General features: G+C 39.6%; 1 protein-coding gene across 11 annotated transcripts in view; it reads left to right on the top strand.

Moving 5' to 3' along the window:
- MAST4 (microtubule associated serine/threonine kinase family member 4) overlaps positions 1-27,781 on the top strand; it is a gene marked incomplete at its 5' end in the record, with an annotated part of 204,094 nt that overhangs the window by 169,508 nt on the left and 6,805 nt on the right. For 10 of the 11 annotated variants that reach the window (XM_079995269.1, XM_079995268.1, XM_079995266.1 and 7 more), the window contains 14 exons: positions 3,139-3,347; positions 4,339-4,477; positions 5,804-5,936; positions 6,647-6,812; positions 11,038-11,139; positions 14,273-14,395; positions 14,540-14,652; positions 17,607-17,734; positions 18,012-18,244; positions 20,083-20,283; positions 20,948-21,177; positions 21,633-21,755; positions 24,887-25,023; positions 27,085-27,266. In XM_079995269.1, the coding sequence (XP_079851395.1) occupies positions 3,139-3,347; positions 4,339-4,477; positions 5,804-5,936; positions 6,647-6,812; positions 11,038-11,139; positions 14,273-14,395; positions 14,540-14,652; positions 17,607-17,734; positions 18,012-18,244; positions 20,083-20,283; positions 20,948-21,177; positions 21,633-21,755; positions 24,887-25,023; positions 27,085-27,266 (2,219 nt within the window). The remainder of the gene's footprint in view (positions 1-3,138; positions 3,348-4,338; positions 4,478-5,803; positions 5,937-6,646; positions 6,813-11,037; positions 11,140-14,272; positions 14,396-14,539; positions 14,653-17,606; positions 17,735-18,011; positions 18,245-20,082; positions 20,284-20,947; positions 21,178-21,632; positions 21,756-24,886; positions 25,024-27,084; positions 27,267-27,781) is intronic. The other variant, XM_079995267.1, reaches the window with a different exon arrangement.

Genomic DNA, 27,781 nt, shown 5'->3' with positions numbered 1-27,781 from the left:
AAGAGAATCACTTGATTTCAAATGTACAGTGGTACCTCGGGTTACATACACTTCAGGTTACAGATACTTCAGGTTACAGACTCCACTAACCCAGAAATAGTACCTCGGGTTAAGAACTTTGCTTCAGGATGAGAACAGAAATCATGCTCTGGTGGCGCGGCGGCAGCGGGAGGCCCCATTAGCTAAGTGGTGCTTCAGGTTAAGAACAGTTTCAGGTTAAGAACGGACCTCCGGAACGAATTAAGTACTTAACCCAAGGTACCACTGTAGCTGGTCTGTGCAATAATTAAATATTAAAGACTGCAAAGAAGTAATAACATTCACATTGTTATGTTTTCATATAGACAATGCGCCAAGGAAGATTACAATTTTTCCCCCTTAAGACAGAAACATGGCCACATTTCATATTAGTCACATGCCAGTTGTGGCAGAGTCATTTATTGTGTGAAAGTGAGAGGGGTCTCTAGCTTCTCACTGTGGAATATTTTCCAGTAATATGTATCACTTGCACTCATTTTCCATGGTTGGTTTTGATTGCCAGAGGACTAGAAGACCCAGTACAGTAGCAGCTCTCTTTCATTGATAATGTTAGTTGATTATTGAATATTCTAGCAGACTAGGTTTTAAACAGGATGCATTTGTTCCACAGTGTCTTTTGCTGTGCAGTTTCTCTCATGCCATATTAATGGTACTTGTGGTCTTGAGTATGTGGTTATATGCCATATAGCATTTATGTTTAAATTTTGTTAGAGTGGTTAAGCAACCATACTGTGTATGGTGTATAGCCTATTCTTTCTTTCACACAACTGATTTCAGTTATTGCTTAGACTCTACAACTTGGACATGTTTAAAACGGGTTTAGACTAAATATTGTACAAAATTATCAGTAGCTACGAATCATGATGATTGTTATTGCCTCCAGTGTTGGAGCTACCTTCCCCCTGAGACCAGTTGCTGGGCAGGAGAGGGCTCTTGCACTGTTGCCCTGCTTGTGTGGTTCCCATAGACCTCTAGTTGGCCACCATAGGAACAGAATTTTGGGCAAGGAATTTTGGTTTTATACAGCAGGGCTCATTTTAGAGTGTGTATACACTATACAGGCAGCTCCCCGTTTATGCGGGGGTTACATTCTGATGCACCACGAGTGTCGGTGAAATAAAGTATAATTGAAACCCATTGAAAAAGCCTGCAAACACCCCACCCTGCTCCCCCCGCCCCACCTCTGTTCTGCCCTTTTAATGACGTTTCACTGATGTCTTTATGACATTTCTGGGTCACTTCTGGGTTCAGCACGATGTGCACATACACTATTACACACATATTGAATGCCTGTAAGCAGGGGGCTGCCTGTACCTTTAAAGCAATTTCGAAGCACATTCTTACCCTCAAAGAATTCTGGGCACTGTGGGTGCTGGGAATTGTAACTCTGTGATATGTAAACTCCATTGCCCAGCATTCTTTGAGGAGGAAAATGTACTTCAAATGTGCTTTAAAGGTGTAGCATGTATGAAGCCTTATATTCTTATGCACAATCAGTTGATTAATTAACTATTTTCAGGGTATTGGGGATGAGTCCAAACTCCCCTCATCCCTAAACTTTCCTGTTTATGGAAACTTTACAGAGCAGCAAGCCACTGTAGCATCTGTAGCCCTCCTACACATGGTGGCTGGAGCAGTAGGTGGTTGGCAGGCAGATTGATCTGACAGCCTGGAAGTGGCAAAATATTAGGGCCAAGATCAGACCTGATGCCACCACATCACTACAGTAGGGCCAGGTTGGCATCTGGCAGATCACAGATTGACCCAGCCCCTAGACAGTCCCATTTGAGGGTGTTCTGGTGGCTGTTGCTAGCGAGGATCCTGTTTGCCTGCATGTTTGGCAGGCAGAAGTGGAAGCTCCTTGCCAGCAGAGTGATGCTGGTATCACTCTGCAGGTGGTGACCAGCAGGAGGCCAGCAGGGTTGCTAGAGGGACATCTCTATCCCATCCACCCCACCCCCAAAGCGGAGCAGGGTGGATTGCTCTTGCCTTTTGACAAACTTAATGCAAATGATATACTTTCCTGTATATATGATAAACAAGAGCTCACAGCATTGAAATCAAAGAGAAGAGTTCAAGGCTGAACAGGGCAAATAATTCATGTTCAAAGAAGAGGATTTGTAGTGCAGAGAAACAAATGGGATAAAGAACCTAAACTATAGGGAAGGATTAAATATGTTTATGCCATAATTTCTGTGGCCAGCAGCAAGGAAATGAACTTTATTGATTGAGTGTGTGGACACACACACACACACACACACACACACACATTTTGAGGGGATTGCAAGGAGCAGAAGCCAGTTTCAAAATGTTATTGGGCTGAGTCACATGGCTTCATTAAAGGAAGTACAAAGGATGTAACATGATTCATATTTTGCCTAAGGTGCTATGTCGTCCTGATTTCAATGTGGTGCAATCTCTTTTGTCTGCTCCAGCACTGAAATGGGAATGGTGCTGTCAGAATGACAGAAATTAAGAGAAAGTGTATCTTAAGAAATGTTCCTGTAGTGGTAATAAGGGACAGAACTTTGACTATGTGGAAAAGATAATGCTGATGTTATTTTTAAAAGATTGTGGGGGTACAAATAAAAATAGACATAATTCAGCCCATATTCAGAAATATATAGGGGTCTGAACTTGAGTAGAGTTTGATCAGAGGTTGGAAGGCTTCTATGTAGCAGCCATGATGTCAGCGAACTCCAGATTGACTCAGCCACAGCACAGCTGCCTTAGTAGTGATAAATTTTATTCATTGGTAATGTCTAGGATAGTGGGTGTACCACTTTCACAATTTGGAAAGAAAAGCTGTCTCATCATGAAGCTCTCATCCTCCCTCCTTTGTGTTCAAGATTTCATCCTTAATAGTCAAAGGTGGAGTCATAAATATGATGCACACTCGCAGAGTAAGCAGTCTCAGGTTTATTATATTGCGCCATAATAGTTTTCCCCATCATAAAGCCTTTTAGTGAGTACTGACAAAAACATGAAGTGGCAACTTAGGTCAGAAATTGAATTCTGGAATTCTAGCATAGTGTGCATTAAAAATAGTAGATTTAAAAACAATTTCATCCTGATTTTTTCTCTCTCTTTTCTTTTCAGTGCTGTTTATTTGGTGCGGTATAAAGAAACCAGACAGAGGTTTGCGATGAAGAAGATTAACAAACAGAATCTCATTCTTCGAAACCAGATTCAGCAGGCTTTTGTTGAGCGTGATATCCTGACATTTGCAGAAAATCCATTTGTAGTCAGCATGTACTGTTCCTTTGAAGCTAGACGCCATTTATGCATGGTCATGGAATATGTAGAAGGTACAGTATTGTTCTACATCCAGTGGCATGTGCAGTGTAATACTAGAAGATGATAATATTTTTACCTTTCAGATTCCCATTCTTCAGTGTCCACAATGCATACTAGAAATTAGGAATGACAAGAGTGAGAGAAGATAAATCCCATTAATTCATAATGTTCACCTTCTTAAAAGGCAGGGCGCGTTATAAGGGCTGATCTGAAATTACTCCCAGATTTTCCTTGTAGCATATTAGAGAGGTCATTGGGGGAGTGCAAAATGGTTAGGGGTAGTTAGGGGTGATGAGACACTTTGCTTACTATGACGATGGTTCTGTGTTCTTTCCCCCCTTTCCTTTTTTTTTTAAGCTGTAGAAGAAAACCAGCAACCACCAGCTGAGGTAGTTGAGTGGGGAGGCTTATGGGGTTGGTGACGGAATTGGACCATGTTGTACTTAATACCTGGAAAGCTATGTGGTCTGGTTGACTTGTAACTATCTTCAGAAATAAGTGAGCTTGTTTTTTGGTTTGGGTTAGTTGGGCTCGGTTATGAATCAAGCTCCTTAGGAGGATTCACCCATCAGTATTATAAGTAGATAAGATAGTTTGCTTACTCACACATCCCCTCCACGTGTTCTCATGCTTCTGCCAGTGCCAGATGTTCATACTGAAATAGAACTTTTCTTCCTTCTTGTCCGTGTTTCTGTGAGTGAATTTGCATAAATCCTTTGGTAAAGGGCAAATATTAAAAAGAGATACACATACCTAAAACGTTCAACATTAGTTTCTTTAACTATTTTGAGTGTATGTAACACAGTTTTTAAAAATATTAGTTTATTTTTTGTGATGTAAAGTGGCAAAAAAGTCCTATTACTATAATAGTTTCCATTACAGTCAACATGTCTGCTCACAGTCTTAAGGATACACTGTTCTTAATTATAATTGTGTGTCAAACTGAATCCTGAAACATCTCTTCATTGTGGAATAGGTTTAATAATACACATTATATTTCAGGTGGAGATTGTGCTACTTTAATGAAAAATATGGGACCTCTGCCTGTAGACATGGCCAGAATGTATTTTGCAGAGACTGTTCTGGCATTGGAGTATCTCCACAACTATGGAATAGTACACAGGGATTTGAAACCAGATAAGTATGTATATAGCATGTAACTAATAGTTGCTTGAAAAACTAATGATATCGTATATGAAGCCTCTGGGCAAAGTGAAATGAAGTATAGTGTAGTTTGCATGGTTTTCCTCTTCGTGGTTTATATGTGTACTACTCATTTCATATTACATATTGAATGACTTCCAGGGTTTTAATTTTATTTTAATGGGCTTGTGTCCATGTAATAAAATTTTATTGATAGATAAATTCAGAATATAATCATTTAACTGCTTTGTTTCTTTTTAAAAGAACTGCAATTATAGAGAATTTGTTGACTGGTTCCTCTTTTATTTTTAACTCGTTGCAGCAATGCATTTCAAGGAGGTATTCCAGTCATAGTCCGTAGCTGAGGGCAACAGTTGTTTATATGCTTTAGACACTTATATGCTTATATGCTTTAGACACCATTTGACACTTGTTAGGTATTGCAGTTTCTTCATGTGTCAGATCATGCAAATGTTTGCAGACTCACCTTTGGACAATAATGGTCCAGTTAAGAGGGTTAAAGCTTTTCTCAGGTGTGGATTATATTAAACAAGAGCTGAATGAAGACACTTCAGAATTTTCAAAGTTAGCTTTTTTAGAGCTGTCTAAAAACCTGCACAAATGTGTTTTGTCACATTCTTGTAGTATGATGGCCACCATCTATGGAGAAACATCTTTATTTAGTTTCCATAGTTTTGGATTTCTTTTTGCTTCCTACTACTAAATGAAGGAAAAAAATATGTGTTATAGTTACCATAACTTTATAAATGCTTTCCCTCTTCCCCAGTTTATATGCATATTTATTCACCTCTTTGTAGACATCTTCAATTTCTTCTATGATGATTTGAGGCCTATAACTTTATTTTAAGATTTAATAAGGCCTAATTACCAGCTCTATTTGCACATTTATTCATGCATAGGGCACTCAGTGTGGCAGCATGAGTGGAGTTGCTCTTCTGGCCCTAAGGTTGGTGCCACAAGGCCATCCTGATCTTGATGTGTTGTCTGAAAAGGAAATGAGATTTTGAAATTATACCCATTGGAGAGATCAATCACACTGCTACTTCCATTGAATTATTCTTTATACCTACTAATTGGCTGTGCTATTATGGGACCATGACATTCTCAGAGTCTAAGACCCCACATAACACATCCTGTATCCCTTGCCAGTTGTCATATCCATTTGCTGGCTTTATTCCAACAAATTTCATGATATACTGTGACTGTAATGTGAGTTTAAATTTATGTGTTACAGCGAAAACATTATGCTGTTACAGCAGTGAAGTAGAAAGTAATAGTAATCTACTATCATTCTCATTTGCAGTTTACTGGTAACTTCCATGGGGCATATAAAGTTAACAGATTTTGGGCTATCTAAGGTTGGCCTCATGAGTATGACCACCAATCTTTATGAGGGTCACATTGAGAAGGATGCTAGAGAATTTCTGGATAAACAGGTAAGAGATGTGTCATTCCTTTTGTATTAGCAGAACACTTTAGAAACTAGATGAATTGTGCAAATTGTGTAGATGCTTTTTTATTTCTATAGTGTTGTTACAAATCTATATGTAAGAGTTACCTTTACTGTTCTAGACTTTCCCTCCTTCAATTATGGTCTATTAATAAGATGAATGATCTAATTGTGAGCAAGTGAGATTGTAAGAGAGACAAATGGAAAGTTGTTTTTATAAAGAATTCAGGAGTCTCAGCAGAGTACTTGTGGAACTCATGATGCATTGCACAATCAAGGGTGCTAAAAATCCTAGCTATGGCCCATTTCCCTTTAAGCATGCCTCATTACCATTTGCCCACAATCTGTTCACTGTAAGAGTTACTTAAGGTAAATCCATTGCAGTTTTCATGTTATAATAAGGAGCCAATTGTGCTTAGTATAAATATATGTAATTTACTGTGACTTCACATTAGCAAACAACATATATAAAGTATTTTTTTCATGCTTTCAGTTGAGATCTGAATTGCAGTTGAATTTTGCATTTAGTTGCTTGAGTGCTTTCATCAGAAAAGTTGAAATACATGCAGCCAAAAAGAAAGTCATGACAAAATTTGTAATTCTCAATATGTTTCTTTTAACACATTGATTGCAATCAACTTACAGTTTTATGCACAGAAATATAACTCAGGTTTGCTTTTCTTCTCTCACGTTTAGGTCTGTGGCACGCCAGAATATATTGCTCCAGAAGTAATTCTAAGACAGGGCTATGGCAAGCCAGTGGACTGGTGGTCTATGGGAATTATTCTTTATGAGTTTCTTGTTGGGTGTGTTCCTTTTTTTGGTGATACACCGGAGGAGCTATTTGGACAAGTAATCAGTGGTAAATATCAGAAAAGTTGAATTATTATCCTTAAAACCATCCTCTCTAAGAATTGCCACTTGGGTCAATGTTTGTAGGCCAGAGGAGCTTCCAGGAAAAATGACATATATTTCAGTGTAAGAACCACTTAAATCCATATTGCTTACTAACATATTTGCCACAATTAAAAATGTAATTGTCTATATAATGCCCCAGAATTACAATACTGGTATGTGAACTTGTGAAACAGAGCAAGACTGAATTCAGTGAATATCGTTATAATTTGATAATATTACAGTGCTTACATTTAATATTTCTATAATGCTTAACATGTAGGAAGCACTTTACAATATATAAAAATTCAGAGCAATTTTCGTCAGCAGTCTGTCAGTCTAAGGCATGAAATGATCAAAGAAATAGAAAGAAGAAGGAACAAAATTATCAGTGCTGGTGAGCAAGAATATGATCAGGAAAAATATTAGAAGAGTCATACTAGAAAAGGAAGAGGAAAATGTTTTTTAAAAGGAAAAGAGAGTTAGTCACAAAGAAGAGGATAAATACTTTAATCAGAAAGGAACTATTATCTGGATAGTTAATACTTTTGGAGCTAGTACTGTCTTTTCAGCCATTAATTTTAAAAATCAGCAAAAAAAAGGTTGATATGTACTTAATTTGCATAAATGGGAAAATGCCTAAGGGCACAATGCAATAAATTAACAGAAATGTAATAAAACCCTAAAACAAATGTCTCCCAAATAATAAATAATGGGGAAAAGAAGGATTCAAATGCAGTTCACAGATTGTTAATGATTTCACTAGTGGCCGTTACAGTATAATGTTATTTCTGTAACAGCTGTTCTTCTTTCATTTAAAATTCAATAACCTTTTAGATCTTAACCTGCAGGCCGGCCCTAAGTATTGTTATGCAGCTTGTGGCAAAACTAAATGATAATTAAACAGTATCTATCTCTATCCTACCTGCTGTTCCCTTATATTTTCCAGATGCAAAACATGTAGATGGCCACAGTTTATGCCAAATGCTTACTAGAATGACATTTCTTTTACTAGTTGTTTCCCGATCCATTCCATAAAATGCAATGAAAAGGTACACTAGTGAAGTGAACAAGGGAGGGGAGGCTGCAATTATGTCTATGTCCTATTAGATCTTCCAGCTAGGCATGCTTGTAATCTAATGAAATAGATTTGTTGGTTGCCTACAGTAAATAACCTCTTTATACAATACATTAGCTGTTTATAGATTTAAAAACATACTGTTTTTTTGGGACAATCAAATGTTTAATTAAAACAAGCAGTTGTTGTTTTTGATCCCTGAGGCAGCAACAATTTTCATATTTTGTTTTTCAGAATGCATTTAAATAGCATTTGTAGGCAGGAAAAATAAAATACTGTCATGCTTTCATTGTGTTTATCTTATGTGCATTTGTACATTTGGGTGCATGCATATGATATTATGTAATAAAGTAATAAGCTGGAGAAGGACATTCCAAAAGCTTCAGATATCTAAAAAGAAATTGGACGATTCAGTATTTTAGCAGAAGTTGCAGAGACTGAAAATGTGCATCTTATTCTAGGTTAAAATTCTTGTTGAAATCAAATTCTAGTTAACAATTGCACCAGTAGGGAAAATAAATGTATGAGGAGGAAGCGGAGACGAAAAAGTGGTCAGTTGTTTTACCATGGTTAAGTGATACTACACTTTCCATACTGTGTATTTTAATACTAAATAAATATTAAATATTTTTTTAAAAACTTGTAGTAAAGTATAATTAATACCTGGTTACAAGCTTCAATTCAAAGTATTGGCATTGCTTAGGAAGTAATTTTTTCCCTGGTGCATTTCTTCTGTGCTATGAGATTCTTTATATGTTTCTCCCTAGGGGAAAGGAAGACTGTATCTGTCAGATTCTCTTGAGTTCAGAGAATGTGTCTTTGCCATAGCTTCTTATTTAACACCCCTCCCTCCCTTTTCCACTGCTTTTCATACCCCATTCTGTGCCTGCGCATTGGAGTAATTTACCTCATTACAAAACATAAATGCAAAAAAAGTTAGTTAAAAGCTATGGTTTATTCCACCATGAAATCGCTTTTTGCATGATAGATGTCTTCAGCATGTGTTTAGATCTATGGGCAACCATATTTGACAGGATTCAGATATCAGGTCTTCCAAATGTGGGCTTCCTCAGAAGGCTTGGGTTTGTGTTTAAATCTGCTTCAACCAAGTTGAAAAATATGTCTTTTGCTTTTCACTCTGAGTAAAAGCATTTCTGTGTAAATCCACCTAGGTAAAATTCAGCATGTGGCCCATTATAGTTGTGATGTTTAATCTGGCCCTTCTGGAGAATACTGCAATTAAGTTGTGACCTTTTCCATAGGACCTGGTCTTGCATCTTGAATATAGTTTGCAAGTTGCATGACTATTTCCTCTGGGTGTCAGGCTGTTACATAGGTAAACATCACCACCTACTGTCCAAGGCAGGAAATGTTCAGAGCCAAGGAGTGTGTAGCTATTTCCTGTCCTCATCCAGTCCATTTCCTGCCTTTGTCCAAGGTGAATTAAGTTCTGCATCAGCTGCAGCCTCTGGATCAACCCCACTGCAGTAATCCAGCCATGAGATTGCCAATGCATGGACCACTGTGGTCAAACTATTCTGATACAGGAATGTCCACAGTTGTCTTAACAGCCATAGTTAGCATACGACACTCCTAGTCACTGTGGACACCTGTCTAGTGACAGAGCTAGATCTAGGAGCACCCCCAAAATCCACTTCTTCAAAGACAGCACAACTCCATCCAGGGCAGGCAACTTACCAACTTCCTGGTCCCACCCACCCTCCATTTTGCAAAGATTCAGACTCAGTTTATTAGTTCTCATCCAGTCCACCACTGCATCCAAGCACTGGTTCAGGGTCTTCTCAGCCATTCCTGATTCAGATGTTACTGAGAAACAGAGTTGGGTATCAACAGCATACTGATGACACCTTGCTCCAAAATGCCTAATGGCAACTCCCAGTGGCTTAATGTAGATGTTAAATAGCACAGGAGACCCTGTGGTGCCCTATTGGGATTGAGAAGTATGCTGTGTTCTGAAACCATCTCTGAAGATGACACCAGAACCACTGCAGAACAGTGGCCCCAATACCCATCACCTGTAGATGATCCTACAAAACATGGTTTGACGGGACATTGGAAAACTCACTTGGAACACCATCAATCCTGGCATCTAGCTTGCTGTGAAGGTAACTAACTTTGTCCTCAAAGCAATGCACAGAGGGACCCTCAGGTGTCTCAGGCTCTGTCTACCAATATAGGTGTCAGTAGGCTATGGGCCACTCTGAAGTGCTCTGCTAACCTACTTATCAAGGATGTGATGGAAGCAGCAAAGTGCTGCATTCACTTCCACATAGTAGGCAGGATTATGTGCTCTAGCACTTGTTCGGTCATCTTTGCAATGAGACTTCTGCCACCTGCACATTAGCCATCACCTAAACTGTTTCATTACTTACAGCTTCCCAGTATACCAGGGTGCCAAACATTTTCCACGGGGGTCAGGCATGATTATATCTACAGCCTTCTGAGTCTCACAATTCCATTGGCCTCAACAGGATTGCCAGTTCTATCCACCAGAAAAATCCCCCAGAGCATTCAGGAATCCATTGAAATCCATAAGTCTCCAGGGGTGAACCATAATAGTGGGTCTTCCATCTCTACAGAGGGAAGTTGGTACCATTAGCCCAACCTCACCAGGAAGTGGCCTGATCATGACTAGGGGGTCACAGAAACCCTATTTACAGATCATCAGCTTCGTCACCAGGGGCAGAAAAACAAGTTGTCCTGTGCTATGGGTCAGGGTTGGTGACCACTTGAGAGAGCCCCATGGTTGTCATGGAGGCCATGAGGGCCAGAGCCAGACCAACAAGAGCAGCCTCCAATGTGACACCAGAGGCTGCTTGCATTAGCTCTGTTAGGGAGACTACTGGGCAACAGCATCGCCAGTCTCTCTCTCTCTCTCTGGTGTGACACCAAGTGTCAAACCAAAGGCCAGCCCCCGAATGAAGATGTCTCATGGTAAGCATGGCCGAAGATCAGTGAACCACAGCAACACTTCCACCTTGATCCCTGAGGCTGCGCTTATGCTGCACCAAGTTATGCTGAATAGATGTCATAAGTCAATGTTGAATGATAGACTGTTAAAAAAAGATTGACAATTTGTATCTTTCTCTGCTAGATGAGATCAACTGGCCAGAAAAAGATGAAGCACCACCTCCGGATGCCCAGGAACTGATTACTTTGCTTCTGAGACAAAACCCCTTGGAGAGATTGGGAACAGGTTAGAAAGCATGGTTTTTACACTCATGTTTACCAAGATGATAGAAATAGTATCTTCTTGGCTTGTTTTAGGCCTTTTTATCTTGCTCTTTTTGACTAAGAAATAATGCATTATGAACATTTATTACAAGGGCAACATCTAGTTTTGTTTCACCGGTAATATTTTAAGGAAGCAGTCATTTGACCAGACTCCACAGTGTACTGTTCCTGTTGTGCTTTTCCAACATATTTTGATGAATACTGAGACTGCTTTTCACACACTAAACATATTTTCTTAAGGAAAATGCCAGTGCCAGCACTTCTGCAACCTGAGTTCATAATGCCTGCAAAGGGCCAAATGTGGGTTTGTATAGACAATGCTGTTTCCCAATCACATCACAGTCTATTAATAGATCCCCAGTTCTGAAAGTGTATATTTGTTTTTTAAAAATTATTATTAATTGTTATTGAACGTTCAAAAAATACATAACCATACATGCACCAAACATGGTGAGGCGCAAACAGGAAAGAAACTGAACTCATGCAGAAGGGAAAACAAAGTGGGGAGGAAATCCAAAACTGTATGTTTGTGGTGAAAGCAACTACTCCTATTAAATATCCTGGAGTGGTGTTTGTGATGATGGAATGGACACATATCCACCCTGTGGGTATTTCACTAAAGTTTCTGCTTCAGGCATCGGAAGACATGCTACTGGGTCTGAAATAAACGATTTGCGGAAACAACTGAAGTGCCAATCAGCAATGGGATTCTGGAAGTCCTATCCTGAACCCTTTTCTGTCCCTGAAAATGTATCTGATCTATGTGCTTTATGTCTTGTTTGGCTACTCACTCAGTCCACCTCACTCATACACACAGAAGAAGCCATACATAACCTCATGCCTGAACGCTGTAGTGATATACAAACCAAAAGGCACAGGTGGGACCATTTCTTCACAAGGGGGACCATAGCTACTGCTCTCCTGGCTGTATAATGCATCTTGGCACCCATAGCACATTGACTAAGCTGTACCAAACTTTAAGGAATCCCATACATCTCCCACTATACAGAGGCAGTGTCTAGTAATAGCACTTCAGCAGAGAGCCCCGATTCTTCTATAGCATATCAAAGTTTACATCATGGTTAATCAATATAGAATGCCATTTTCATGTGCCACAGTTAACGCTGTCAAAACAATTATCTCAGTAGATGCTAGTGTGAGTGACTGAACTTTTCTTTTGACTAATACAAAGAAAAGGCTTGAGTTTGAGTCACATAATGCTTTCTTATCCTCTTCATTCAGTGCAATTCTTTTGCAGAAGCAAAAAACAGGAGAAATTGAAGGAGATAAAAGGAAAGGGGTGATGAATACAGCTATGTCTTTTGTACTGTGGACTGGCTGTAATTTGTGCTCCAGTTTTTCATAGAGAGATTGATAATGTGCTGGTAATAGCAGTGCTGGTTGCCTTGGTTTGTGATAAAGTTGTGCGTATAAAGAGAGACTGAAAAGTGTTTCTTTGAATGACAGTATTATTCATTTAGAGAATGTGCATTTGAGTTGGAGGTGAAAATTTGACAGTCACAATTTTTGGTGAGTCTAGATTGTTTGACATTTGGAATGCTGTGCAAAAGTGACTTTTAAAAATTCGGAAATAATACTATTTTGGAAATTCATGCATTTGGCATTTGCCTAAAACCAGTTGTCAGATTTTGGTAAACTTCTGACTTTCACTGTTATTCTAGATCAGAGGTTCTCAAACTCTGGTCCATGGCCCACTAGTAGTCCATGAGATTCCTTCTGGTGGTCTGCAGCGTATCTCTGGATTTGGTTCTTTGTATTGTTATTATTTATGGGTCCCTCCCTCCCCCCCCAAAAAAAAATACAAGCATACATTGGTTTCCAGAGTACTTGTAAATTACATTTTTGACAAGTACAACAATAACAAGAACCTATTAACCCTCCCCTTCCCTCCCCCCTAAACATTTCAGGTAGCCAATCTGGACCAGGTTCACAATATAAAAATAGAGGATGAAAAACACAAAAGGCATAATAAAAACAAGAATAAAAAACCAATACCCCCCCCAAGGTCTTCTTAGAAAGTCAATCTATAACTGTTATGTAGTGTCTGGATTTGGGATTGAAGAAAAGAGACGGCACCTTCACCATATAAAATATTCGTATAACTTTTAATTGTATTGTTATTGCTTCTTTTAAAATAAAAAAATGAAAGAAGCAATAAAGTACAATTAAAAAACATACAGCATCTAGCACAGCACATTACAATTGATAAAACAGGCAAAAAAAAAAGAATCATTGTGTTAATCATTAATTACCCACCAGCAATTTTCATGTCTGTAAGTAAAAAAAAGTTTGCATACTACTGTTCTAGATACTATGCAAAATACTGTACCTGTTGAATGCAGAAACACCAAAGTATTGGCTAACCAGTTCAATCCATTATATATAATTCAGCTCCCTTTCCCCTCTCCAGTGCATCTTGGCCCAAATTGTCCCCTCAGTGTACAACTACCAAAAAATAAATTGTTTTTAAGGAAAAAGATAGCCTTTTTAACAGGGAATTTTATTTTGAAATAAAGTTTAAAATATAGACAACAAAATGAACATCAAATAAAAATGCAAGATCGCCAATGTTTATTTCCCAGTGTGTTGTTAATATTATTTCATATGACATAGTGGGTGTTTTTAATTTTTTCGATATCACAGACATTGTGTTGCTTCTAACTTGCCTGAGCTCAGGTTATCCATTGAAGAAGAACATGAAAATGTAGTTCACAAAAGTAATTAAACAGTTGGTAATATTCATAGACTATTTTTTCAACATTAAAACAAATGTTAATGTCTTTTCATTGGCTCAAGTTTCTAATGTATTCTTACTGGTTTGTTTAATGCTTTGCTTCTGTGTCAAAGTAAATACCGGTTCTGGTGTACATTTTACCTACTTAGGATGGACTGGGAAGCAGTCTCAAGTTTTTGTAGTTTGTTTTTTAAAGACAGGTTAATCCAAGATAATCATTTAAAAACAACGACAACATGGCAACCGTTTTAGAAATAAATGGCATTATTATTTTAAAATAAATATGACTGAATAATTTATTTGTAGAATTAATCCAGACAGGCTTCTCTTGCTCCCCCAGGTGGTGCTTATGAGGTGAAACAGCACCCGTTCTTCCAAAACTTAGATTGGAATAGTTTGCTGAGACAGAAGGCAGAATTCATTCCTCAGCTGGAATCTGAAGATGACACAAGCTACTTTGACAGTATGTTTAATTTTCTACAGAAGCGATAATTTTAATGCTATGTTTTACTGCCCTAGAAGTTGAATGTATTAACAAAAATAAAACTGTCCTTCAGTTAGTTTTCAAACTACAGTAAATTCTGACAGATTGTCCTGTACTTTATAGCTCGTTCTGAGAAATACCACCACATGGAAACAGAAGAAGAGGATGATACAAATGATGAAGATTTTAATTTGGAGATTAGGCAGTTTTCTTCATGTTCACATCGATTTTCAAAAGTAAGCATTTTCATGTACCATAAGATATACCATATTTGTGGTGAGTGTAATGCATGAGAAAACAGAAGAAAATTGTAGTGGTGAATTATTGAGAGGCATTTTTGGCACGTCCATTGAAGGGTTTTTAAAAAATGACCTTCCTGTAAATACTACTACTGTTAATTTATTATGGTTTACTTTACTAGGGCTGTTTGAGAAAATATCCAAATTATTGGATATTAAGTAAATATATAAGTAAATATATTAGCACTATGCATTTCAGTTCCTTTGAACAAATACAAAAATGGTCACACTCCATAGCAAACCCTAAGCTAGAGGTTCACTTTCTTCCATTGTACCCAGCCAGATCATTTGTCAAAAAACAATAAGCGCCCCCCGCCCCCCGCACCTGTAACTTGCTCCTTTGTGAGTTCATCATGTTTCCATATGATGAGTATGTGAGATCAAGAGGAAAGTAACTAAAAGCATTGCTCCTGGATTTTTAAAGTGAGAAAGTGACGAAGAAGAGACCCCATACGAAAATAGCAAAAGCTAATATTTAGGTCTTAGTTCAGTTTTAACTTATCCAAAGTAAGCTTCTGCTGTTTTGAGCATAATTATTGCAGTATTGAATATATAAAAATGAATATTCTGTGTGGTTTAACTTAGTTATTCCTTAGTATAGCACTAAGGGCTAAGGTGAAACTGTGAAGCTCCCTCGTTATTTTTGCTATTGGATGTTGCATGCTGTTCTATTTATAGTATTGGAATGTGTTTTTCTCTATGTTACTATATTTGCTATTGTTTTGTCATGTTGTTAAGTAAATGTGGGTATGTTATTGTTTTGCTGTGTTATAATGAAATTGTTTTGTATTGTGTGTTTGAAATGTATCCCTGTTTCTTGGTTGCAAGCCTCTTTAAGCATATTTCTGTGCATAGAAAAATGGTATACAAATAAAGTGAATGAATGAGTACGTAAGCATACAGTGAGGGGGATAAGTATTTGATCCCCAGCTAAATTTGCCCACTGAGTTTGCGAGTTGAGTTGATGCCAAAGAGCTCGATTTTAGTCTCATCTGACCACAACACTTTCACCCAGTTCTCCTCTGGGTCATTCAGATGTGCATTGGCAAACTGCAGACGGGCCTGTACATGTGCTGTCTTGAGCAAGGGGACTTTGCGGGCTCTGCAAGATCTCAGTCCTTCACGACGTGGTGTGTTACCAACTGTTTTCATGGTGACTGTGGTCCCAGCTGCCCTGAGATCATTGACAAGTTCCCACCATGTAGTTCTGGGTTGCTTCATCCCCATTCTCCTGATTATTGCAACTCCACGAGATGAGATCTTGCATGGAGCCCCAGACCAAGGGAGGTTGACAGTTATTTTGTGTTTCTTCCATCTGCGAATTATTGCACCAACTGTTGTCACCTTTTCACCAAGCTGCTTATAGCCCAGTCCAGCCTTGTGCAGGTCTACAATCTTATCCCTGACATCCTTGGACAGCTCTTTGGTCTTGGTCATGGTGGCTACTTTGGAATCTGCTGGATTGATTGCTTCTGTTGACAGGTGGTTTTTGTACAGGTACTGTAACGAGCTGGGATTACAGGTAAGACTGTTCCCTTACAGCAGGTGCTTCTAATCTCAGCTCGTTACATACAGTGAAGATACCAGGTAGCCTGACATCTGGCTGATTGAGAGGGGATCAAATACTGATTTCACTCATTATAATGCACATTAATCTCTGACTTTTGTCTTCTGGTTTTCTGGGGGTTTTCCTGTTGTTATTCTGTCTCTCACAGCTACAATAAACCTACCATTAAAATTATGGACTGGCCATTTCTTTGTCAGAGGGCAAAAGGGCAAATTTAGCAGGGGATCAAATACTTTTCCCCCTCATTGTAATTTTGTCCACCCCGAGTACACTGTTGTTGTTGTTTTTCAGGGAAGGGCAGGAGCAGTTTTAACATCTTAAAATATGCTTTTTATAGTTTGTCTGCTATTGCAGTACCTTCTCTAAACCCCTGTGATGTGATGGGCTATATGTGTAAATAAATAATCTCGGTGGGTGACTGTATACCATTTCCAAATGCTTTTTGCAGAATATGATTAAATGCAAGGGATTTTAAAGTTTCTGTTCCTCTTGTGCATAGTTATATGCTTCCCTATCTGTAGAAATCCATAATCCCCATTCATCTGTAGAGGCAATTTAAGAATGGGCAAGCGGGAAAAGCAAGAGAAGGTCTTGCTTTCCGTCTAGTGATGTTAAACCTTTGTCATGACTTGGCAGCAAGAATCCAATTCTCAAACAGCAAGAAGCATTTAAATCTTCTCTTTGTGGATGGCTTCTGTGCATTTGTAAGATAGGATACTACAAGAATAGTATGATACTGATATCTTAAAAGCTCAACTTTTTTCATTGCAAACAAGCTCAATATGCAGGTTGTCAGATAAACAACTGGCTTTTTTATGGCCACCCCCCCCCGCCAAATCTCTAAATCATTTAGTCAAGTAATTTATTCTCATCTTCACAGTCAATTTCAGCTCACTCTCCCTACCACTTTGCATTCCTGAGTGATGGCCATTATATGACTTGCTGATATTTTTGTTTTCGTTTTTCAGTGACTTTATGCTTAAGAGGTATTTGAGATATGCACTGATCCTATGATATAAAAATCCTGAAGCATCTATAGGTTTAGCATGCATGTCCATAGTACATAAAGTCAAAGGTGAAGAAGAAATGAGATGAATTCATGATAGAAAAGATGCCATTAGCTACCCTGTTGCTTAGCAAAGATACCAAGGAGAGTAGAATTGAAAATCCTTTTAAGAACTTCATCTACTGAAGTCCTTTAAAACTCCAGGGTACTGCCTATAAGTATTTAGAGCATGCAGAGCTCTGCATGATATGTATTTTTCTGAAGTTCTTTTAGATACAAACAACTGTTAGCTATCATTTCTTTTGCCCCCATGCACAGGTTTTTAGCAGTATAGATCGAGGAACTCGAAATCAAACTGCAGAGAAGGAAGATACAACAGAGAGAACAAAGAATGTAGTACTAACATCTGCAGAATCTTTAAGCTGGAGCTCAGAATATTCTGAAATGTAAGTATTTATTTCATATTTGTCCCCTGCCAATAGAGTATGTAGAATTATCATAAAGTAACTTCACAATAATCCTATGAAGCAGATTAGGCCAAACTATAATGACATGCCAGAGATCAGACATAACATGAGATGTGTACAGTAGGACATTGGTTCTCTCTTAACACCATCGTGTTTGATTAATTTTTCTGTTAATGCAACATTGCAAAATTTTGTGTTTTTCTGGTTTTGATTTGACCTATTTAATTATATTGTGTAAATATCATTTTAAATGTAGGCAGCAACTATCTACATCTTTGTCTTCTGGTACTGAAAGTTCTAGGCAACGTCACAGTTCAGGGTTACTTCCAAAATTGTCAGTATCAGCTGAAGGAGATGAAGAAGAATCACTGCGTTCTGCTGCATCCTGCAAAGATCAAGAAAAGGTTGCATTTGTTAGTGAGGAAATTGTTTTAGATGAAGTGGAGGTAACAACTCCAGCAAGCACAATCAGTAGCTCCACGCTGTCAGGTAAGTCTCAAGTATGGAAGTATTTTCTACAGCATGTGTGTTTAGTTCATCTGTTTTGTATAAAGTTAGACATTTCATCTGACCTTCTCCTTCTTAAATTCCAAGATCAAAATTACTGTATGTCTTCAGTTTTAGGGCCAAACTACATGCGACACAAAATGCATAATTTAAATGGGTAATGGAACATTGGGGATTTCTCTTTTAATGAACAACATACATGGATGGCAGTGACTTTCATGGGCACTGTATCATTAATTAATTGCTTCACTCATAGAAATGACTTGGTGTCTTACAGACATAATTGAAATACTAAGACTATTTACAATAAACACAATAAAACATTAAAAGACAAACAAATAAAATAAAGGTCTAGACTCCTGCCCCATCAAAAGAGGCCACAAATACTTAAAAACCTTTTCAAATTAAGTGTCCATAGCACAGGTAAAAATGAAAGTTTTTGCATCACACCTACAACTAGACAAAGATGGTGTCAGGGAAGATTCCTTTGGGAGAGCATTCCTTAAGTAGGGAACCACCACTGAAGAGGCCCATTTTCATGTTGCCACCCTCGGGACCTTCAGTGGAGGGGGAACTCAGAAAAGAGCTTCAGAGGACAATCGCAGAGACTGGACCAGTTTATGTCAGGAGTGGCAGTTCTTGAAGTACAGTGGTACCTCGGGTTACAGCCGCTTTAGGTTACAGACTCCGCTTACCAAGAAATAGTACCTCAGGTTGAGAACTTTGCTTCAGGATGAGAACAGAAATCATGCGGTGGCAGCAGTGGGAGGCTCCATTAGCTAAAGTGGTACCTCACATTAAGAACAGTTTCTGGTTAAGAGTGGACCTCCAGAACGAATTGAGTTCTTAACCAGAGGTACCACTGTATTGGGTTCCTGAGCCACATAAGGCTTTATAGCTCAAATCTAGCATTTTAATTAAGCCTGGAAATTAATTGGAAGCCAGTGCAGTTGGGCTAAGGTTGGTGTTATGTGCTCAGAACATCTTACTCCAGGAAGCAACCTGGGGGCTGAATTCTGCACCAGCTGCAGTTTCTGAACCATCTTCACAGGCATCCCCATCTATAGCACACTGCAGTAATGTGATTTCAGAAACTTCAGCCTATAGAACAAACCTTGGCTCATGCTTGTTGGCAAGAAAGATAGACCTTAAGCATGCTAAGCCAAACCTTGGGTTAGGTGCCACATTGAGCCAAAACCTCTTGAAAAGAGCACATTGGATGCCATCTCCTCTTCAGGAGCTAGCATGTTTATGTCAAGGCATGATTTGGTAAGTATGACGTGCAAACATGGCCATTGTCAGTGCAGGCTATCTCATTTGCCTAGTGATCAATTTTTTGCTTATAAAAAAAATATATGTGGATCATTGATTCATCAGCTACCATTGTAACCGATGACTGCGTAAATCACCTAACCTAGGAATAGACACTTCACATAAAAGAGTAGGATACATTTTGTTCATTGTTAAATTATTATATTTTTAGTTGTATAAGTCTTGCATAAACACTTACATGACAGTATAAATTGTGCAGGACATCTTAGCTGTTCACTCCTTTCCTTATCAAGTATATTTATTCAAAGTCTAAAGTTGTAGATTTCCACAAATATGGGAAGTCTAGTGCATGGAAGGGGAAGGAGACCATTGTTTTGGCTCACTCTTGATCCCTAGAGATGGCTAACAATTAAGTCAATAGTGGGCATAACATTTTAGTGTATTTATATGCTTCTAGAAATGAGATTGTTTTACAGTGTTGTATGATTCTGCCCCAACCTCTTGGTTTGTTTGTTTCTTCAGTTTGTTTGTTCTTTTCTTTTGTGCAGTTGGAAGTTTTTCAGAGCACTTGGATCAGATAAATGGAAGAAGTGAATGTGTGGACAGCACTGATAATTCCTCAAAGCCTTCCAATGAGCAAGCATCTCATATGGCTCGTCAGCGATTAGAAACGACAGAGAAAAAGAAAATCTCTGGAAAAGTCACAAAGTCCCTCTCGGCCAGTGCTCTATCCCTTATGATTCCAGGAGGTAGAGATCATGAATATAACTATTAAATTGATACTTGTATATGCTTGTATATACCCCTTTCCTCTTTATGCAATGTGATATTAGTGCAACTTTGCTAGGTATTTAATTTGAAGTAATATTTTTAAAATATTTTTTTTGTTTGTTTTTGTAAATAGGAGAATAATAATTTGTATATGTAGGGATCTCCATGGAAAAAGAACAGGAAATTTTAATGTAAACGCACCTTTAGATTATTTATTCAGTTTTAAAAAAATTCCTACCCAACAAAAGATACATACAGTGGTACCTTGGTTTAAGAACAGCTTAGTTTATGAACAGCTTGGATTAAGAACGCTGCAAACCCGGAAGTAGGTGTTTTGGTTTGTGAACTTTGCCTTGGAATAAGAACATGTTTCACTTCCTGTTGAGTGTGTTCCATTTGTAAATTGAGTCCCTCACTGCTATGGGAAAGCACACCTTGGTTTAAGAACGCTTTGTTTAAGAACAGACTTCCGGAACAGATTAATTTCGTAAACCAAGGTACCACTGTATTGTAAACGTTTTGGAAATTTACGGGGGAGAGAATTATTTTTTTAAGCATCTGCTTAGTTTTCTAGTCTACATATGTAGGATGTATGAACATAAATTCAGAATGTACTCTTATATAGAGGACCATTTGTTCCAGATATATTTGGTGTGTCCCCTTTGGGAAGTCCAATGTCCCCCCATTCCGTGTCTTCAGATCCTTCGTCTTCTAGAGATTCTTCGCCTAGCCGTGATTCTTCAGCTGCTTCTGCAAGTCCTCATCAGCCTGTCATAATTCACACCTCAGGCAAGAAGTATGGATTTACTATCCGCGCAATCAGAGTGTATGTGGGTGATAGTGATATCTACACAGTACAGCATATTGTTTGGGTAAGGCTTATGTTTGTTGCTTGAAGTCTACATCCGATGAAAATGGCCCAACATGCTGGCATTCTAACAAGCTATCTGGGTGACCTTGTAGGGGGCAGTATGTTCATTATATGCCATTCTAGACCTAGACCAATTTTAGAATTTTCTGTGCATCTGTTAAGTGTTCTCTTAACTCAGATATCATATGTCCAGATCCAAAAAAGTTAAGTTGCATCACAGTCTGCTGCTTGCAGCTGAGCCACTTGATTTGCTTAGTCCAACATCCATTGGCTTCTCTAATCCATTTTCAAGTTCCATTTTCCATCTTACCTGGACACCAAAACAAAATTCTAAAATAATTTAATTATTTATACTCTGCCCTTTACACACTCAATTTACATTATCCCTAACTTAGACATAGATCATATAATTCCAATAAGATTTCTGGTTCAGAAATACCTCTCTTTGCTTTCTAGAATGTTGAAGAAGGAAGTTCAGCTTATCACGCTGGATTGAAAGCTGGTGACCTCATCACACATATCAATGGAGAACCAGTGCATGGCCTTGTTCATACTGAAGTCATAGAACTGTTATTAAAGGTACAGTATTTATTTATTCATATTTTTTAAAGTTTTGTCCAAGAAACCTGGCGCTTACCATTCATTCAATAGATGCCTTTCCTTCTGGAGGCTGAATCTTAGTAGCTATTAGCAACTGGTGCTTATCCAGCCTTAAAGCTGATTTATCCAGGGCTCACCAAGTTGACTACAGTGAGAGCAATAAGATGCAGCCACAGGTTCGGTGCAGACCAGATCCCCATTGGAATATTTCGAACACAACCTTGTCATATCATATATCCCAGCGCTGCCCATTTGGCACTTAAAATCACGAATCTGAATTTAAGGTAACCCAGCATTTAAGCAATTTATAAACATATTTCTGAGTTAGCTGGCTGTAATTTTAAATGGAGCATAAAGGCATCAAAGAATTCCGCTGCAATATTTGGTATGTCTTTCATATTCATCTCTTATTTGAAGCTAGAGGAGCTCTCAGAACCTATAAATAACTCAGTTATCACAACCCTCCTTTGGTGGTGGTTTTGAACCACATATATTTGGCTAGTCAAGTGGAAAATTGCTAAAAGCCTACGGATTAATAGAACCACTTAAACATAATAAAGCTGAAGCCTGAATGCTCCCCACACAGAGATGGGACATGCAGTGTAGGTGAAGATGCATTCCCAAGTCAATGAATAGAAAAATAGCACAAGTGTAATGATATAAAATGAAGCACTTCTTGCAATTATCAATCCTCTGAACTGTGTAATCCTATTTCATCCTCATTCAGTCTTTCTGATAACGGCTAACAAATGTCACTGCTGTATTAAAGCGGGTGTTCAGCAGCTGGCCCTTTCAATTGCACTCTAGTCCTTTCCATGTTTCTATCAAGTGCATCCTGTATATAACTCTATTTTTGTCATTTAGAAAGGCTAGGTGATTCAAGGTATGCTGCAACAAATTCACTGAGGGTTTTTTAATTTTTAATTTTAAAGGGTAGTATGAGGACCTGGCCTCTCCAGTTTTGTCACCATGTACAACTTTGATAGCCATTCTTTTCAGTAATTGTCTTAGTTACTTGCAGAAAATAGATTACTCAGATGCAGCATCAATCCAGCAGGTAGTGAAAGAGAACGGGCCTACATATATACTTGAGCATGCCACTAATTCTCTCTCTCCTCCCTTTTAACACTCTGCTCTCCAAATAAGTGAATATGTCCTGCTGTGTTACTAGTGTATAGTCTATATTACCCAGAAAGCACATCAGCATATTTGGGTCTGCCACTGCTTGGATTCTAAGCTTATAGGCAGGGTTCTTCATATATAATAGGCACTTGCTTTCCTTCTGTCAGTTTCTTAGTACTGGTCATCCATCAAGGCAAGCAAAGCAGTTTCACTTCCAGATTTGGGCTAGAATCCAGATTGACATGGATCTAGATAATCAGTTTGATTTGACAGTGCTTGGAGGTGACCCAGAACCACTTGTTCCAACACTTTGCCTAACATTAGAAACCAGCCAGGTGTTGATAAAATCCTTTGTGGTCCAAAGAGACTTATTTCAGAAGTGGTCTTACAACCACTTCCTTCAAGGTGGCTAGAACTACATTCTTTGCTAACAAAGCATTTATAACCTCCTAAACTCAGCTTGAAGGGACGCGGGTGGCACTGTGGTCTAAACCACTGAGCCTAGGGCTTGCCGATCAGAAGGTTGGCAGTTCAAATCCCCGCGACGGGGTGAGATCCCGTTGCTCAGTCCCAACTCCTGCCCACCTAGCAGTTCAAAAGCATGTCAAAGTGCAAGTAGATAAATAGGTACCACTCCAGCGGGAAGGTAAACGCCGTTTCCGTGCACTGCTCTGGTTCGCCAGAAGCGGCTTAGTCATGCTGGCTACATGACCCGGAAGCTGTCTGCGGACAAACAACGGCTCCCTAGGCCGGTAAAGTAAGATGATCGTGCAACCCCAGAGTCGTCCGCAACTGGACTTAACGCTCAGGAGTCCCTTTACCTTTAAACTCAGCTTGAACAGTGCCTTCCTGGTAAATGTGGTAAGCCCTGAAAAATCAAGCTCACAAGTGAATCCACATCTTAAAATTGTAACAATTGAAACTTGAGCCACAAAACCAAACTATACTGTTCAATGGATTCTGGATTGACTCTTTTAAAAAGTGGCATATAGATCAGGGGTGAATGCAAGCAATTTTGGCTTTTCATTATCAAATGAACTACACAACCCTGCCACCTCATGGATGTAATTGAGCAGTTCTGGTAGCACTCTGATAGCAAAATTGTACAGAGCTCAATGCATGTCCGCAGTGGTGCATCTGACATTGGAGCCAGAGTTCTGCTGAAGCCAAATGTTTTCAGCCAGTAGCCATTCAGTGACAATTGCAGGATTCAGTCCTTTTTAGCTTGATTGGTCCATGAAGAAGACATGCATTGCTTTCCCCCTAAAACAAATTGCTAAACTATAAACAGTTGAGCATGTTTGAAAAATACAAAGAGCTTGGCCATGCCCAGTGGAATTTGACTTTTTATCTTTGAAGAGCAGATCCTCACCAGCACCACCAGCCCCCTCAGTTTCAAAAGAGATTTGTCACGCAGCAAGTGGGACTGCTGTACAAGTTCAAAGCTCCCTTTGTTGTCTGCTGCCGGTTGTGCAGTTGTTTGGATCTTGGCCACCACTTTTCAGTTCTGCTCATGATCTCTTAGAGTTCTGCAGCTGACTTCACTTGTAATGTAAAACTTAAGTGGAAGCTAACAGCAGAAAGAAGAATTGCTCACTCTACAGATCTGGACTTGGAATTGCCTAGCTCAGTGAAATCACGGGCTCAGTGTTGTATTAATAAGCAGTAGTAGTTGTTGACCTATGACCTACTCTTCCACATATGAACTCCACTATATATTACCACATCATCCAGATTATAACGTGGTGCTGTCAAAGTGGAGGGGTGATGAAAATGTTCCCTCAAAAAGCCCCGGAAGCAAGGACTGGTATAATAAGAGGATGACTCGGGTAGGTGGGACCAGTAAAGATCAATGATTGCTGGTGGTATTGATGTAAGTGGAAACTTTCTTCCTAACTATGTAATGGTGCACATCTCCTGATCTGCTGTTCTGTTTGGAAGAAAATGGTTCAGTAACAACTTACGCCTTGAAAATTCTTACTTGACAGAGTGGCAATAAAGTGTCAATTACTACAACAGCCTTTGAGAATACTTCAATAAAAACAGGACCAGCTAGAAGAAATAGCTATAGGGGCCGAATGGTTAGACGGAGTAAGAAAACAAAAAAGAAGGAGAGTTTGGAAAGGTAAGTTGTGGTTGCTTAATACAGAATAAATTGAAGTTTGTTCTCTTTGCTATTAAGAGGGAAATGTTGCAGTCCCAGTTGCACCCCCCCCCAAATGCATGGCTACAGCTAGTGTATAATGAACAAACTCAGGCAGACAACATTCTGCAATTTTTTTGATTCCAGATGTAGGTGGATTTTGGCTCAGGCATTGTATGTATATCCACTTCAGCATCCTGCCAGGGGGCTGAAACTTTTCAGGGTTGCACCAAAGATTATGGCCTCCGCAAGATGCCAGTCTACCGTGAAGGCCATCCTAAGGCTGCCTCTGGAAGCTCTATGGCCTGTCTGCCCCACAATCGGCTTCTGGAAAGAGATTTCCACCAGGACCACTCTAACAGAGTATCTGGAATATGCCACTGGTTCCGATCCAGTTGGTGCACCAATTCACCCTAAATCTTGATGAGTAGCATTCCACCCAATGCCTTAACTGCCAAAAGTTTTTGCTATGGGTGAGGGAAAACTTGCAAACGAGGCCAAATTCCTTCCTGGTTCCGAATATGGCAACCATTGGTAACCATAGCAAGGTTAGGTAATACAAAAAGCAAAACGTGGTTAAAACAAGCAACCAAGAAAGCAAAATATGGTTAGATTGATGGTAACACCAAGTGGCCTAGAAAGAAGAAACAAGAAAACAAGAAAATTACAGTAGAAAACAAGAAAATTACAGTAGAAAACAAGAAAATTACAGTAGCATAAGAGGGAGGGAGGGAGGGAGGGTTTGCCAACTGTGCTGGATGTGCCCGGTGCAGTTGGCTTTTATTCATCGCTGGTGGACTGGCATGGAAACCTCCAGCTCAGGGTCCACCAGCAAGGATCTGCCTGCTTGGGGACCCCTGCTTGGCCGATTCAAAACTGGGGTTTTGGCAGGCAGTCCTGCCTTGCAATGCAGCCATCCGGGGTGGATTTTAACAGCTACCTGACCCCTGACTGCCCTACGATAGTGGCAGACCCGCAAGGGACTGCACCCGCCACCCACACGGAATAGGGTAAGCGGTCATTTCATCTCAAATATGAAGACAAGTCCAGTGGTCCAATCAAGTTTAATAGTAAGTCAAACCCAGTAGTTCAGTCCAGGTTGTTGCTGCCAGTTCCAAGAGAGGGCAAGGCAAAACTGCTCAGGATTCTGAAGAGTTACCTGTTCCAAGTGTTGACTAGAACTCCTGTTGTCTCAGCAGCATCCTGAAGTCTTATTAGCAAGATACCTCCTATTAGTGCCTTTCCCCTTGAGAAGCTGTCTGTTCATTCAAAGCAGGGTGGGCATCCTCCAGCCAGTGGGCCAAGCTTGGCCTGCCAGATATTCAGATTCATCTCATGTGGCAGTTTTCCTATAGCACGTCTCTCTACCTGTCCCAAACCTGTTGTCAGTGCACAACTGGGAGCCTTAAAGTATGCTTCTCAATTGTGACCACCACCTCAAAGTTGACCCATAGGGTGGGGCCAGATAAGGACCCGGCCCACAGAATCGAAAAGGTTCTCAACCCCTGATGTAAAGAGTCCTGTTCTGTAACCAGTGGCTCCTGTGGCATGAAGGTGGGGTTGTGGCCAGAGAACATGACACCGCCTCTAATTAGAACCTTACAATTGTACATTGTTCTGTTTGTATTGTGAAACTGCACTGAGATATTTCATAGGAAGTGATTCATAAATGAAATGAAACTGTGATGAGTTTTTCAGAACTTAAAATTTGGGGGTTGGGTTTATTTTCAAATTCTGTTGTCACCTGCAACAGTGACAACTTTTTTATTTTCTTTTAATTTATTATTTAAATAAATAATTTTTGCATTAAAAGCCACACGGTACAAATCAGAGCTCTATTCCACATTTCTAATACCACAAGATCTGCGTTTGTAGAGTTTACACAACTGCAGTTCTAAAACTTTGGCTGCAGTGTTGCCTAAAACCTTGGTAGTCCTTGTGGATAAATGGAATGTTGTTATTGCTGAGATAGTACTATGATACCCTGCTTTTGCCGTGTTGTTGGGAGCATGTTTTACAGAAGACCGCTTGTCTTCACATTAGGAGAAGATCTCTCTTCAAAAAGCTGGCTAAGCAGCCTTCGCCCCTCCTTCATACTAGTCGGAGTTTCTCCTGCCTGAACCGATCCCTCTCATCAGGGGAGAGCTTACCTGGTTCTCCAACTCACAGCTTGTCTCCCCGCTCACCAACACCCAGCCTCCGCTCCACCCCCGATTTCCCCTCAGGTGAGTATGGATGTCAGGGACTGGGCAGAGGAGGAATGGTGGAGACTGCCTCCCCAGCCTGACCCAGAGAAGAAGAAGACAGTTCAGAATTACAACAGGGGTTTGAGGGAAAATACAGCTCAGAGACAGATGAGGGGGAAAGCTGGGAAATAATGGGTGAGGAGAGGGAGGAAGAAGAAGCACCAGGGGGGACGACAGCTGATGGAGACAGTGTCTTTAGAAAGCATTTCAGAACCCCCTTACCAGAACCCGGAGGGCATTGAAAGTAGGAGAGCAAAGAGCTCAAAGGCAGAGGGCACTTTTCAGCACCCATAGCTATGGCGCATGAGAGAGAGGGAAGGGGTGGAGACTCACTCAGGACAACGCTATTATTCCAAGAGGCTGCATTCCCAAGCTTCTCTCTGTGAATATTGAATAAAAAGCAGATGTTAAGGACTTTTCCTTGTCTTATCTGTTCCTGGCAAGCTGCTGTTAAGGTTGGTTCCTCTGATGCCTGACAGTAGATACCCACTGAA

Source organism: Podarcis cretensis (assembly GCF_951804945.1).
Source record: "Podarcis cretensis genome assembly, chromosome: 11".
Taxonomy (NCBI): Eukaryota; Metazoa; Chordata; class Lepidosauria; order Squamata; family Lacertidae; genus Podarcis; species Podarcis cretensis.
The sequence above is the reverse complement of the archived record's forward strand: the minus strand, read 5'-3'. Positions and strand labels throughout refer to the sequence as shown.